Source organism: Danio aesculapii, chromosome 1 (assembly GCF_903798145.1).
Source record: "Danio aesculapii chromosome 1, fDanAes4.1, whole genome shotgun sequence".
Classification (NCBI taxonomy): Eukaryota; Metazoa; Chordata; class Actinopteri; order Cypriniformes; family Danionidae; genus Danio; species Danio aesculapii.
Window position 1 is genome coordinate 11017208 of NC_079435.1, and position 17081 is coordinate 11034288.

The 17081-nt window shown below is 33.8% G+C and overlaps 2 protein-coding genes across 2 annotated transcripts in view; one reads left to right on the top strand and one right to left on the bottom strand.

The window, feature by feature from the left end:
- Positions 1-12659, bottom strand: part of tbck (TBC1 domain containing kinase) — a 99285-nt gene extending 86626 nt beyond the window's left edge. The window contains exons 1-3 of the mRNA XM_056456576.1: positions 12510-12659; positions 9946-10159; positions 5446-5518 (exon numbers count right to left, since the gene is read on the bottom strand). Coding sequence (XP_056312551.1) covers positions 5446-5518; positions 9946-10138 — 266 coding nt within the window. The 5' untranslated portion in view covers positions 10139-10159; positions 12510-12659. The remainder of the gene's footprint in view (positions 1-5445; positions 5519-9945; positions 10160-12509) is intronic.
- Positions 12660-12669: 10 nt separating this feature from the next.
- Positions 12670-17081, top strand: part of aimp1a (aminoacyl tRNA synthetase complex interacting multifunctional protein 1a) — a 28792-nt gene continuing 24380 nt past the window's right edge. The window contains exons 1-2 of the mRNA XM_056456578.1: positions 12670-12778; positions 17013-17081. The exon at positions 17013-17081 is cut by the window's right edge and continues 65 nt beyond it. Coding sequence (XP_056312553.1) covers positions 12777-12778; positions 17013-17081 — 71 coding nt within the window. The 5' untranslated portion in view covers positions 12670-12776. The remainder of the gene's footprint in view (positions 12779-17012) is intronic.

Consider the following 17081-nt stretch of genomic DNA (forward strand, 5'->3'; position numbering starts at 1 on the left):
AGTGCTTGTTGTCATGCTAAAGCCATTGTGAATGTAAATGCACAGAAACAATATAGGCAAGGTAACTTTAAGTCTGCATGGGGAAATTCATTCATTCAATCATTTTCCTTCAGCTTAGTCCCTTATTTATCAGTGGTAGCCACAGTGGAAGGAACCGCTAACTATTCTGGCATGTTTTACGCAGCGGATGCCCTTCCAGCTTCCACTCAGTACTAGGCATTGGATGATAACCGTGTTCAAGGTATACCGAGGTTTGGAAAAGTCAAGGTTTTAAAACCGTCAAAATTTTCTGCTATACCGTTCCTAAGGTATGTGTAAGACTTTTTATTAACGTTTTTTTTTTTTTTAGGACAACAGTATCTCCCGCAGAAAAGATATCCAAATATGCTGTTTGTAAAGAAATCTGTGTTTTTGAAACAAATGAAGACAGCAGAAGTCAAAGATTTATTAGAACTATTTAGCCTGACATGTTTACTGTTCCAAAATATTTTTAATCTTTCCCAAATGAAAATATATTGTGAACAAAGGGGGAAAAGGTTTTGTTTTTTACCCAGACATTCAAAAAGAATATATTTTAGAGCAGTAATCTCAATACCGTGATACAGTGAAACCGTGATATTTATTTCCAAGGTTAACATACCATCAGAATCTTATACCGGCCCATGCCTACTCAGTACTGGCAAACACTTACACTCTCATATTCACACACACTCATACTACGTCCAATTTAGTTCACCTATCCCGTTCACCTAAGGGAAATCTACGCCAAAACGGGGAGAACATGCCAACTTCACACAGAAATGCCACCTGACCCAGATGGAACTCGAACCAGCGACCTTCTTGCTCTGAGCCGACAGTGCTAATTTATTTTATGACACACAAAGACCACAGTTTCAGGAAAAAAAAAAAGGTAATCAACAGCAATTCTTACTTTTTGGGTGAACTATCCCTTTAATATTAAAGAGCAGTGCTTTACTCTTAATCCGAAATATGGAATTAAAATGAACTAATGCACAAATCGCTCAAGCATTTTTCCTGGAAACTGATGCTATCATTGAGCCAGGGTGCCACCTCTAAAATATATCATTCAGTACTTATTATTATTATTTTAACTCATTTAAATTAACTCTGTAACCTGAATTATACTCAATTAACTCAATTAGTATATAAATGATAGTAAATCAACCACATTTTACTGACAGTGAACGAGTTTTAAGCGTCATTTTACCAGCATGATATGCCATCACAGTAGCACTATAGCAGAGATGCCCAAAGTAGGGCCCGCGGGCCAAAGTTGGCCCACTGTAATCTTTGATTTGGCCCACCATCCCATCTGAGAGGAGAGTGAGAATGATGGAGAAGGTTGGGGCGAATGCCTTTAACACAGAGATCGGAACTTCTAATTTGACGTAAGATTTTTTGTTTGTTTTATTGCTGAGCTACAAAAAAAAGCTAATTGAAATGAAATGTTTTAATTAAATGTTGTAAATGAATCTGATTTTTTAAAATGCAAATACTGTCACTCGACGGATAGACTATGCAGAAGACATCGGTGAGTTAAATCAAGCCAAAAACTAATGTAATTCTGTTATAAATGACATTGTTTTTGTTTTTACCGTAATAAGTTCATTATAAAATGTAAAAGATACTGTATCAGTTAATATAAAGCAATGTTTTCTTGTCGCTTTTAAACTTTATTAAACAAATAAATAAAAAATGCTAAAGGAAATTACCCATATTTACCTTCGGCCCACTAGCCTCAATCAAGTATGGTTTTTGGCCCTCATAATAAAATGTTTGGGCACCCCTGCACTATAGACTTAAGGTTAACTCTTATTTAATGACACACAAAGACCAGTTTCAGGAAAAAAAAAAATGTAATCAACAGCAATTCTTACTTTTTGGGTGAACTTTCCCTTTAATATTAAAGAGCAGTGCTTAACTCTTAATCCGAAATATAGAATTCAAATGAACTAATGCACAAATCGCTCTAGCATTTTTCCTGGAAACTGATGCTTTCTTATAAGACAAACATCTTAAAACACTACATTCTGACTATTTGAATCACGTACAAAGATCTGGATGATGAAAAGCATGTTTATTTAGAGGAAATCAGGAGAGATTATTCAACAGGGTGGTGAAACATTGCTGGACTGATTGGCCTGATTGGAAATTGTGAGTGGATGTTTTTCATTTGGTCTAAAAATGGAAGCTTCGCTGGCTTCAATCACTTGTTTGTGTCCTCCGTCTTGTTTTTCAGTTATTTTTAGTAACATTCGCTCAGCAAAATACCATCCAGAAAAAAAGTCTTTGATAGTGAGCTGCCGTCACATTGGCTCAATTTACACCTGCCATTGACATTCATCCGTTTTTTATACTCTGAAGCCATTTGTGCCAATATTAATACAACATATCGACCTAAATATATGAGCCAAAGATAACACACACGACGATCAAATGTTTTCAGAATACTAAAGGCTTTCCAAAAAACTGGCCACATGAAGAATTTGACAACGGTGACAATGGCTTCCACATGAGAAGATACAAACCACTAATCAATCTCAGAGCAAATATATATAATAATATTAAGCTCAGAGCCTGCTGGCCTGATGATGTGAAACAGACTAAAAATTATAAAGCCAATAAAACTAGTCAGTGAATGAATTCTGAAAGTGTGGGCTGTTCAAATATGCCTTTCAGAAAATAACATGACCGTACAGATGGTAGTATCTCATTACTGTAGTAAAGAAACATCATTAGTGAAATCGCCATCATCAAATTTCATTAAATAAAACTTAGATATTATGCACAGATCACCCTAAAAATACAAATTCACGCACTAATCAGTGTTGGGGAAAGTTACTTTTGAAAGTAATGCATTGCAATATTGAGTTCCTCCCCAAATTGTAACAAGTTGCCTTACTCTTATGGTAGTAATGAGTTACGTTACTTTTGAGTTACTTTTGCGTTATTTCTTCTGACCTGGCTGAGGCTTGATCTCTTTCAGAACTTGCAGGGGATTTTATTATTTATTTATTTCTAAAATAGAGGAGTTCTGCATTTAACAACACACTGTATAACCTTCATTAACCTTTAAAAAAATAATGTAGGACAATGTTGTCTTGAAAAAAAGCATTAATAAATATAAAACGATTATTGCATCATATACCGCTCCTTTTTCAGTTGTACACATTTGTTGCTCTGTAAAAGCTCAGTTTCACGTGAAAAGTACTAAAAGATTACTCGTATTAGCCTTCATATATGTAATAAACAAACGAGTTGAGAATCAAAAAACATGTGAAACTAAAACGATAAATCAGATCGGTACTGCTCTTAAAGTGATTCCTGCTGCTGTTTTTATTATTATTAATCTTATCTATATATCTTTGCCATGATGGCAGTACGTAATTTTACATATTTTTCAAGATACTAGTATTTAGCTTAAAGTGATATTTAAAGGTTAAATTAGGTTAATTAGGCATGTTAGGATAATTAGGCAAGTCATTGTATAACAGTAGTTTCTTCTGCAGACAATCAAAAAAATATATTGCTTAAGTGGGCTAATAACACTGATCTTAAAATAGTTAACTAATTAATTGAATAATTTTTTATAATAATACTTTTTATAATTTATATAATTATAACATGTAATAATTATATGTAATATTTTATTTAATAATTATAATATTTTTTTAACAATAACTTATTTTATTCTTGCCAAAATAAAACAAATAAGAGTTTCTCCTGAAGAAAAAATATAGGAAATACTGCAAAAAATTCTTTGCTCTGAAAAAAAAAAATATTCACAGGAGGCCGAATAACTTTGACTTCAACTGTATATCGTTTTGAATAATCATGAATACAATTATGACCAAAATAATCGTGATTATGATTTTTCTCATAATCAAGCAGCCCTAGTTTCTTTATTAGTTTCTTTTTTCTGTTGATCACAAAACTTTTTTCCATCAGTTCCATGACATCCATAGAAGGTAAAAAAATATATATTATGGAGGGTATCTGCCGGTTTTTAAGAGTTATATTTAAGACTTTTTAATACCACAAAAAATAAAATTTAAGACCAATTTTATAGTACAAAATTTGAAAAAAACAAAACAAATAAAGTAGCTATTAGACGTAATTACGTAAAAAAGTCCCTGCACGTCTTTTATTGGATTCTGCCAAAGACTATAAATGGACTTTGTTTCCACATATGTCATTCTGTGTAACGATATATGTAGAGATTTAAGTAGACTTCAAACGGACACTTTGACACGGAAATCTTCTTTACGAGGCCGATTGACTGCATTTTAAGACCTCTGAAATGCGGATTTAAGACATTGATTCATTCCTTTTTCTTCAGTTTAGTCCCTTATTATCAGGGGTCGCCACAGCTGAATGAACCGCCAACTATTCCGGCATATTATTTACGTAGCAGATACCCTTCTAGTCTCAACCCAGGACTGGGAAACACCCATACACTCTCACTCTCACATTCACAAACATACTCATACACTACAACCAATTTAGTTCATCCAATTCACTTCTTGGACTGTGGGGAAACCGAAGCACCTGAAGAAATCCACGCCAACACGGGAAGAACATACAAACTCCACACAGAAATGCCAACTGACCCAGCCTGGACTCGAACCAGCAACCATCTTACTGTGAGGCGACATTGCTAACCACTGAGCCATCCTGATTTAAGACTTATTAAGGCCTTATTTTTATACTATGGAATTTAAGACTTTTTAAGGATCTGCGGACACCCTATATGGAAGTCAATGGTTAGTGGTTTCCAAACATTTTTCAAAATATCTTCCTTTGTGTTCAACAGAATATCGTGAAGGATGAGTAATGGTGACATAATGACATTTTTTTTGTCTACTGTTCCTTTAAATAGCCCTAACCCTGTCGTTGGACAATCATTTTGATTGTTTTGTAATAATGCATTCAAAATACGTACATTTTTAGCATTCCAGAACCATTTGCAAATAAATTGCTTCTTTACAGAAAGCAACTTTATATTTTTTGGAAGAAAACACTATTGTATCTAATCAGCTACGTCTCATTAATGAGTGAACCTGACAAAATTACTATATTTATTTTGACTTTATTGGCCCCTTATAATTAAAAATAGGAAATAATACGATACGCACAAATACATATGTACAGAATGAATATATAATTTGAGAATTACCAGGATTAATCATTCATTAAATTCCTTTGACTTAATAACTAATGAAGAACATTCCAAATTCATCAAAACATTTATAAAACATTAAAACACCCCTGACTAAATCTATGACTTTTTCAGACATTTTTTATGCATCTCTATTGAATCAAAACAGTGTTGAATGCATAATAAAGCATAATAAAAAGGGATTTCAGGTACACAGACAATACAAAATGCATTATATTCAATTCAGAATCTAAACCGAGTGTTACCTGACAGGTTTCCGCTGCTTCAGTAGGTCTTTCAAGCTTTTTTCATAGTGCTCAGCTACAATAACCAGGCGCTCTGCAAAACGACAAGAGGATAATTCATGATTTAACAGAATTTATGCAATCTTGATTTTGCCTGCTCTATTCACATAATAATCATTTATATTATTAATACAATTATAATACACACAATATTCTTTGAATTAAAGGAACATTTTCACATGTCGAGTAACTGTATCCCGTCTTAAGAATGATCTTTTACTGGACAACAAGACATAAACACTGATTCAGAAACTATTATTTGTAGCACATAAAAAAAAATGCAAATTAAGTTTGCATCCATCTATTTTTAAATACGTCTATTTGGTTGTTTTTTTACACCATGTTAAATTTTTCATGTCACACTTGATCTGGTCAAAAAGTAATATTCACCATGAAACTAAGAGTCCATTTACACAACAACAATGTACTAAAAATCGTACTAAAAATGTACTTAATTTTAGAATTAAAATGTTTTAATTATAAATTAAAATAAATTATACATATTTTACAATTAAATGTTCCCTAATTACAAAAATCAGCAAAAGCAACTTAAAAAAAACTAACTTTAATATAGGGACCAATTCTCACTATTAACTGGTGGCTTATAATCTGCCTATTATTAAGATGTTGACTGTTTATTAGTACTTATAAAGTACATACATGAACAATCTTAATCTACATCCTGAATTTTTCCCAAATACCTAAACCCAACTACTAACTAAAAGGGAGAGTTTACGTAAAAAATTAAACTTTACTTACTATTTACCCTTCCTAAAGTGATTCCAAACCTTTAAGAGGTTCTTATATTGGACACAAAAGAAGGTATTTTGAAGAAAGCTGAAACCATTGACTTCCATAGGAAAAACAAATGCTATGGAAGTCAATGGTTACCGGTTTTCAGCATTTTTCAAAATTCTTCTTTTGTGTTAACAGAAGAAAGAACCTTATAATTGTTTGAATCAAGAAAAGGGAGAGTAATAATGACAGAATTTCATTTTTTTTGGGTGAACTACGCTTTTAATAACTAGTAATACGCAGCAAATTAGAAGTTTGTTGAGGTAAAAACATTGTTAACGTTTTGTTAATATTGTACCTTAAAATATAACCTTTATGTTATATTGTTTTGTTATTAAGTACCATGTTATTTTTCATTAAAAAAATGTATATGCATTCTCTTGACATAGGAATATTAACGCTAGATGACATATTTGTGTGACTGGGAGGGCATCCATTGCATAATAAACATATGTCAGAGTAATTGACGGTTCATTTCACTGTGATGACCCCTGACAAATCAGAAACTAAGCCAAAGGAAAGTTAATTACATATTTGCATTGTATACAGCAGAATTAGTGGTCTGGTTTATCAAAAACATGCACTTTGGCATTTGTTTTTTTTAAAAGCTTGCATTTTTAGAGGTCCGTTCTTCGTGCATGGATTACTCAATTAGGATTTGGTTATTGACGATTTGGCATGATCCCGGATTGTATCGTTCTTCAAAACTCATCGGAGAGTTGTTGTCATAGCAACAGTTCTGGTAGCTCCAACCTGCTCGGGAGCAGGCTTATTTCATATAAACAGGATTACATCGGGTAATTTAAAGCAAAGGTAATACTGAAAGTATGAACCGAATGCTGATATTTGCCTATAGGTTATATACACTTGGGAAAATAGTAAAATAGTTTTTTTTTATTATATATACATTTATAATTTATAATAATTAGTAATATTAATATTAAACAAATAATAACATTATGTTTATATACATATAACTTTTAAAATATATATAAATAAAACTGTCAAGATTTCTGAAATAAGAGTACAAAAACGGGGTGGTTCTGCCCAAGGGGATCAAAGAGAACATTTATTAATATTGACTTTTTAGATACAAGCATGTACTATTTTAAGGTACCACCAGCTTTACAATTTGTGTATGATAATAGACACGGACAATATTCAACTGCTTTTTGTTTGTTTGTTTTTTAAAGGAACAATTTATGCAGTCATGCACATGTTTTGACAGCTAATATGATGGTGATTTGATGCTTTGCAGAAGTTGCAGACACCTTCACCAATATCCAAATACTTTTTGATGCAAAACTAATTTAAATTCGCTGATTAAGAAACTTAAATAGGCCTAGGCTACTATAATAAAGAAAAGCCGCACTAAAACGTAAAACTAAATAAAATCGTGAAATACTATTGACACATGAAAGTGTAAAGCCTGCAGCTCAAAACAAATGTGGAAAGTTATTGCGTATCATATTTAACAAAATGTTTGCTGTGAATATTATGTAATTTTGCTCATGTGCTTAATTGAATATTAATCTGATGATGTCATTACGCTGTCTGTGCCGTCAGCCAATCATTGCATTGCTGATCGTGATTTGGAGGATTGATAGATCTGTCCTTCAAAACACACGCAGCGATCTCAGATCAGTTCATTCAGACATTTTAATCTGATTTGCGAACTTGTTTGAAAAACCAAATTAGCCAGAGATCAGTTATCAAGATTAAAATATTCAGGGTTTGTTAAATCATCTTGGATCATTTAAGCAAGGTATGAAGAACGGACCCCAGGTCCTCAAAACTCCATTGTCATGTACATAAAATGCCAAAATGCATTTTCTTGAACTAAAAGCTCAACACAGAGAAAATAACATTAAGTTATTTAGCAAAAAAGAAAAAACACTTTTCTTAAAACATACAATATCCTTGTTTTTTAATCACAAAGTCAAAAAATCTTGGCTGCACAAACAAAAGCATCTTCAAAATGGACTTTAATAACTCATAACTCTTTAATAATGATGAATACTGCCTCCAGCGAGACGATGACCTGCATTCAAGGTCATTTCTCAAACATGAAAGAACATTATAACGCTAATAAATCTGCATAATGTCATCAGGAACTTCAAACACATGTGTTTGCATCCATCTCAAAGGGGTGTCTTTCTCATAAGGGACACATGAGTGATACCAAGTGCATCTTGCATGATAAACACTGAACCAACAACCATAAAGCAGCTAAAGATAAAAAGAATCATCCTCGCATGCAGATTCGGCACATGAAAAAATATGTCATTAAACCACTGAGATAAAAATCACAAGGATAAAAGAGAAGAAAACTATGAAGAAGCAGAACCAGGCATTAAAAACGAAAAGGGAAAGGACACAATTGAATAAGTTTAAAATACAAAAAGTAACTTGCAAGATGTTTAACATACTATAAGATAACTTTGCATAATGTTTTAAAACGAGAATAGAAGTGTCAGTGTCGCTAGTTCAATTCTGTGACTTCAATTTCAGTGATAAATGTACTTGAATTTACCAAATTTTTGGTCATCTTATTTAAACACAAGATGATTTTCAAGTTGTTTAAAGATGCAGTACGTAAGTTTGACACTCAGTGGTTAAACTAGGTATTGCACACCTGGTTCAAAACAAATGCAAGAGCAGGTTGCCAGATTGACGACAGCAACAGCAGTGTGCCTGACTGTTGAGCCTAAAGGCTGATATAAATCGTGTTCTATACAAAAGCAACGGCACATGATATAAGGAGTATTTTCTACATTAAAAGGAGTTTTTGTTATAACCGGCTTCTATTTCTTGCAGGTGAACAACACAAAACTGACAATGACCACCTCAGGTACACCTCATGTGCTTTATTCGGTGTTAAATGCTAATTCACTTGACATTTATTACCATACCAATGAAAGCAGCAGCAGATAGTTCACCTCAGATCTTGAAAATAAAATAAACCATTTGAAATTTAACTTTAGAACCGTGACTCAGTGCAAACCAACACATATCAGTGATTTAGCATATCTAATAATATTAAAGAGGTTTAATATGAATTAATTCGATTATAAACTTTACTATTTCGTTGGAGTGCAGTGAGTGCACTATTCTGTGCATCTGAATGGCTGTATTTAAATTTCTTTTGCGTTTCGTCTGGTGCAAACAGCCTAATTGCTCATCACTGCAAATCTCGTCACGTAGCGTGTTGTTAGGACAAAGGGTTACAATGTAACCTGTTGACCTAATGGTTACATTCGTAATATTTATATTATTTGCTAATTAATAACCACCTCATGTGGAACTCTGCATCTCATTTTGGAGGTTGCTACTGTCCACCGGAGGTCGCATTTCAGCACTCTGACAGCCTTTCTGACTGAATGAATGAAATACGCTGTTTTCCACCAAGGCAACCCAGGGTGCTGAAATATTATTGGCTAAACTGGCAATGGACGGGTTAAATTACCAAAAGACACCCATTCCAGCAATAGCGCACATTTAAAAGCAGAATACCTCACTTTATCATTGTTTTCAGATAAACAAGAACGTAGCATGTTTCTTAAACTTCTGCAAACATAATATGGTGTTTTTATGCTTTAGAATCCTTAAAAACTTACATACAGCATCTTTAATAAAAACTGTAACAAAACACAAAACTGATCATACCATGCTTCCCTCTGCTGATGTCCACATACTGGCACAGTCTGGGATGGGTGATGGTTTTGAGGATCTGGAAGCGTCCCAGGATCTTGATGGAGTTTGGGGTGAGAGGAAGTCCATTGCTGCCGCACACATCGTGAGGAAGAGGAGAAGCGAAGAAGGTGGAAGCCCCTAATTCAGCATCTCTGAGGGGCTGCATGACTGGTGCTCAAAACACACACTGGGAAGAGGCAGAGATTATAGAGTTATTTCAACTATTTACAAAAATTAATCTGTAATTTCTGAAACCAATTTGAGCAAATATTTCTTGCATGCTACATAAACAGTACAACACTTATTCCTATACCTGGCAAAAGTCGCCTATCCAAGTTTTAGGAACAACAAATAATTACTTGACTTCAAGTTGATCATTTGGTATCAGAAGTGGCTTATATGAAAGGCCTCTAGATTATGCTTATTTTACCAAAATAAAATATGATCATGTCTTGATTTGTAATTAAATAATTAGGACAGTAAGGTCTGACTTTGCAAGACAAAAGTCTTGTCACTTTACAGAAATAATGTACAGTATAGAATATAAAGTCATGATGCAGTGGAAACAGAATTAATATTGTGTTTGACTCCCATGAGCTTGGAGGACTGCATCAGGCTCCTCAGGCTGTTGATGTTGCTATCCACTCTTCAGATCTCTCGCACGTCCTCATACTGAATGTAACCCCAAACCATGATTTTTCCTTCACCAAACTTGACTGAATCTGTGAGAATCTTGTGTCCATGCGGGTTCCAATAGGTCTTCTGCAGTATTTGTGATGATTGGGATGCAGTTCAACAGATGATTGATGGGAAAAATCTACCTTCTGCCACTTTTCCAAATGATCAACTAGAAGTCAAGTTATTATTTGTTCCTCTTACAACTGGGAGAACATGCAAACTCCACACAGAAAGGCCAACTGGCCCAGCCGAGGCTCAAGCCAGCAACCTTCTTGCTGTGAGGCGACAGCACTACCTACTGCGCCGCCAGACTTTAATATATGCCAACAAAAATAAATTATGAGAACTCAACAAGCAGAGCGACACAGTGGCTCAGTGGTTAGCAGTGTCGCCTCACAGCAAGAAGGCCGCTGGTTGGAGACCCGACTCGGTCAGTTAGCGTTTCTGTGTGGAGTTTACATGTTCTCCCCGTGTTGGTGTGGGTTTCCTCCGGGTGCTCTGGTTTCCCCCACAGTACAAAGACATGCGGTATTAATATTAACCCAGTATTTGTTGCTTCCCTTTTTCTTTTATGACTTTAATATTGATATTTTTTTATATTTACTTTATATTATTTGCTTAGTGATTTCATTATTTATGGATCAATCTTTGCATTGTGTAATGTTACTTGTTTTGTTTTTTGGAGTTTTTAATGAGTTCAGAATGAATATTTTATTAATTCTATTTTATTTTATTAGTAATGCATTTTCACTTTTGGCTAATTATTGTTCAATGTTTTTTGCTTTTGGAATTTATAACAAAATGAAAAAAATCCCTTTTTAGAACCTTTTTAGAATCTTCAATCTGTTTGCTAAATTAATAAAATTTGGTGTCTTTATTAAAAAATTGTTTAATCCTTCATTTTTTTGAAGCTGCTAGTTGACAAAAACTGATGCTTTAAAATGTCCAAACCAGGGGTATCCAAACTCGGTCCTGGAGGGCCAGTGTCCTGCATGGTTTAGCTCCAATTTCCTTCAACTGCCTGGAAGTTGTAGTATTACAAGAAAGAGCTTGATTAGTTGGTTCAGGTGTATTTTATTGGGGTTGGAACTAAAATATGCAGGACACCGGCCCTCCAGGACCGAGTTTGGGCACCACTGGTCCAAACCATTCAGACAGTTATTTAGTAGACAAAATCAGGCTTTACATTTCTGTTTCATTGATTGTATATAATAAGCAATAAAAGCACTGTGTGCCAGTTTGCAATGGCAATACTCCACTATTTAGATCAAAGTAGAGTCACAAAATTATTCTGCTTACGGCCCCCAAATGTACAGGGCCAGCCCTGCTGGAAGAGCATCTGCTGCGTAAAACATTTGCTGGATAAGTTGGCGGTTCATTCCGCTGTGGCTAAGCCGAAGGAAAATGAATGATTGAGTGAACTCAACGAGCTAAACCAATATAACATTATAATACTTCATTTATATTATTTCATTTCATTCAAATTATTTAGTATTTTCTGAAACTAATTTCAGAATTAGATCTTCAACATAACATAAACAGTATAGTGAAATTGTGCTAAAACTGCTAAATTGTGCTAAATTATGCTAATCCAATAAAATATTACATTATGATATTTTCTAAAAGCTTTCGGTAAACATAACTTGAATACAAGATATATACTGACATCAACTATTGCAACAAAACCGATGTAAAACTATAAGGAATATCAATAAATATAAATGATCAGAGCTCAACAAGAGAAGCCAGTCATGTATTTCAATATTAAATTGACACACTGCACGCACACATTTGACGTTTCTGCATGCTTGTCGTTCGTTCGTGCTTTGAACAAACGCAATATAAAATCACCGCCATACCTGCCTGTCTGACATGAAAGACTGCTCCATTTGATTCACGAGTCCATTGATAATATCACACACATATTTTTGATATTTCGAGAGATCGCTTGACTCTTCCGGCGACTGTAAACTGCTGAAACGCGTGCGTGACCTGTTTCTCCCGCGCCAGAGAGCAGCTGAACGACGCGTGACCAAGACGTCATCATCGCTTGCCGCCGCTAAGGGACGAGTGTGTGGCGTGTGGTATTACTGTATTATAGCAAAGAGTCACACGGTTGCAGTTTTATGTGAGTATTATAGTTCGCATTTCTGCTCAGTCTATGAGTTATGTTTTATTGGTAGTTGTAATGTAGCGTATTCGGAACGGAATTAAGAGTTGTTGACGCATTTAAGTGCTTCGAGGGGTGGAATGTGAAAGTGACAGCAGTGTTTCTATATTAAGACATTATGATTATAAAATTGATTAATATCAATACAAACATTGTATTAAGGCATATTGTGGTCATATATTGATAGATCTGCACATTTGATTTTGTTGAAGGTCTAAAACGTGGTTTATCAAAATTCATGACAAATTGACTTTGACATAAATAATTCCCTTATAACATTTCCTTCTGTCTTTATTTCACTTTCATTTGCAGTTTATGATCTGTCAAGCAGGTAGAACAAAAATAAAAGATGTGTTCTGTTATATTCAGTTCAGTTGCCTAAACAAGCCCAACTTTACAAATCACAAATTAGTCAGTCGTAAATATTAGTGTCATAAATATAATGATAAAATCAAAGTATATTCAAATGGAACACCACTGAAATCAATTAAAAATATATTGTGCAAGGAGTAATCTTATTAATGTCATATAACGTGATTATATTCACTTCAGTTGCCTAAACAAGCCCTAATTTACAAGTCACAAATTAGCAAGTGTTGTAAATATTAGTGTCATAAATATAACGATAAAGTCAATGTATATTAAAATTGAACGCTCCATTGAAAATCATATAAAAATATATTGTTCAAGTAGTAATTATTATTAATGTCATATAACGTGATTATACTCAGTTGTACTCCTGTTCAGTTGCCTAAACATGCCCTACTTTAGAAACCACAAATTAGTTAGTGTTGTAAATATATTAAGTTATTATATTAAAATGTGCATAATTTATTGGTGTAATAAATATTAGAAAGTTAGAATAAATTGGTATAAGTAAATAATAGAAAATAAAATGATAAATATCTATCACTGCATGATATTGGATAAAAACTGATGTTGAGATATTTAGTTTGTCTATATATATATATATATATATATATATATATATATATATATATATATATATATATATATATATATATATATATATATACATACATACATACATACATACATACATACATACATATATTGCGATATGAAAATATTTTCACAAGATCTTGTATAACTCTTTGGAATTAATTCATATTTTTACATTGATGGGGATTATTTTGTAGAGGAGTGTCTGCTTAAAATACAATCCAACTAATCCAATTGTATAAAAGTACAATTGAACAAATACATACATTTTATGGATTTCTGTGGAATCTAACAGAATTGAGGGACAGAAATTTAGTACTAATAGGTAGGCCCACACAAAATCTGTGCGCGCAGAATTCCACAGATTTTCCGCAGATTTTTAGCCCATCATTAATTCTGTTTATTTAGTTGAGTAAATGTGTGTAAATCTATACTTATTCAGTTTTTTTATTAATTACAGTAATATTATTGACTAATATGAAAATGTTCATCTGATTTATGTACAATGCAGTTTGTACAGTAATGTTTTCTGTCTTTTAGTAGATATATCATAAGAGAGACTTGCTTTGTTTACCAAATTAAGTAAATCTAAGTGGATTTGCACTTTAAACGTTAAATAAAAGTTAAAAAGATATTATTTTTTATTTCACATATTAAGGTTTTAGTTACGATACTCCCAAAATAATTCCACAGAAATCCGCAGATTTTTACCAAAAGTCTTCACAGAAATAGCAAAAAACGTCCGCAGATCCCGTCTGGCCCTACTAATAGGTAAAATAACACTGTATGGTGTATAGTCTTCATTGTATCAAATATTAAATACAATTAATTTTGGTTTATATATCTTTGTAACCTCTTGGTTTAGGTTTGCTTAAATCGTACAGGCACAGATCTTAAAAACACATCCAATTGAAAATATTTCACTCTATTTTAGGGTTAAACTTTGCGATGACTCCACAAATCACATGTTCTGAACTGTGATGCTGATCAGCTATAATCCCAACTTGACATTGCATATCCTGCGATGTGACGGTTGCAGATTCACACATTCTGATTTCGATGCCGAAACAATAATATATATATATACATTTTTTAACGTTTTAAAATAAGCTTATCCTGCTCACCAAAACTACATTTATTTCATCAAAATTGTGAAATGTTATTGCTCTATAAAATAACTGTTCAAAAGGAGTTTATAATTTAATTTAATAATTTATTCCAGTGATTTTAAAGATGAATTTTCAGCTTCATTACTCCAGTTTTCAGAGTCAGATGATCCTTCAGAAATCACTCTAATATTAATTATTATTATTATTATTATTACTATTATTATTATTATTATTATTACTATTATTGTTATTAATGGAAATAGTAATAAAAAGAAATAATGACTGGAATAATAATTTAATTTGAAACTACATACAATAAGAAAGCAGTTATATCAAATTTTAATAAATATTTCAACAATTTGACTTTTTTTTTTACATTTAATAAATGCCGCCTTGATAAAAAAAAAACTGACCCCAAACTTTTAACCGATAGTGTATATTATAATCCAAAATATAGATTTATAAAGAGCACCCGGAGGAAACCCATGCCAACATGGGGACTCCACACAGAAATGTCAACTGGCTCAGCCTGGACTTGAATCAGCGACCTTCTTGCTGTGAGGCGACAGTGCTAACCACTGAATATATATATTAATTGATAATTAATTTTATTTATTTATTATTATTATTATAATTTTTTGATAACAGGGATAATTACTGTTGCTTAAAATTATTATTGCACAGTGCAATTTATTAAGATTAAATTATTCCTCTACAGTGAATGTATTAAGTATTATTTGACAGTATCTTAAAGATGAATAGAAGAGAATGAAGTCTTATTGGGATTTGGCTGGGACTCTTTTCCTGTAAAGCTGCTCATGTGCGGCACGAGTGCAGGGTTGTTTTCTCCTCACCATTCAGATCTACATGAAAGTGACAGCTGCTCCTGTAAATGTTACTTTCGCTGGTGTCGGATGTAACACATGGCCTTAAACGTCTTTCACGAGCACTTCAGACGTTTTGAAGGTTTCTGACACACATGCCGTTGTGTTTTTTTGGATTCATTTCATGGATTTTATATTTGTTGCATGGCTAGAACTCACTTTTATTGGCTGTCATATGACAGCGATGACCACCGCTTCAGGGCATTATGAAAAAAAAAAGTGACAACTGAGCTTTTTTGGAAGCGTTCTTTGGTTCCCGGGACTCGTTTTCAGGGGTTATGCAAATGAAAACAGTCCTGTCATGGTGCTCATAAATTCTTCCACCACAGGCCCATTTAAAGCAGTTCAAGAACTTCAAAAACAAGAGACTTTGATCCACGATATTATCAACTCCAGCTTTTTTGTGTTTCTAATTTCCTCATCTGAACTCTTTTGTTTTCATCCTGCGCCAGCTGTTGTTTTCCAGCACCACCCTGCACTATGTGTTATGATGTGTTCGTCTCTTTTCCTACGCCTTGTAAAAATTCCCTTAGTCCTTTTTTTTTTTTGCATTGGATGAGCCGAAGCCAAATGTGTAATGTGTCCGTGTTCCTGCAGCAGCTGTCTCTCGACTCAATGGGAACTGTTGTTTGATCCGTCGTGGAGCCAAAGAGGATTCCTCAATCAAAACACTTTTATAGTGGCGGCGGGCGACAGTGACGCAATTGCATCCCATGGTGGACATTAGAACACACACATTTAGAAGGCATATGGTTTGATTTCATCCTCTTCCTCCTCATTGTTTTTGACCTGGAGATTGGCTGGGTCTAAAAGTACCGAAGTGAGAACCCAAAACAGGGTTTGCGGGGATTAGGATGGAGAATGTATGCTTTGATGAGGTTTTCACATGCTGTTTGGCGTCTAGCCGATCTATTGTGGAGCATCTGGCTGGTGTCAGACGTTTCATTATAATTCCCCTTTCATGGAAAGGGATTAGGACAGAAACTTGGCCACATATCGGTATAAATTACAAATTAAAGCACCGTGTAAAGTGTGCCAAAACACCTCATGTTTTTTACGTGCACCAGAGATCTAAAAGATCTCATTTAAAGAGGTCGTGCCCTCTCGAGTGCTGCATGTTCCCAAACACGGATAGGATGTCCCTGTGGATCCTCTTTTTTTTTTTTGAATGATGTTTATGAGTGACTAAGAGTTCCTACTGCGTTTGATCTTTCTCTCTTTGGCTTGTTGTTCCAGGTTCCTGGTACGTTCCCTTTTCAAGATGTCAGGCCACACACCCTCACTCATGAGACTGGAACAGAAGGC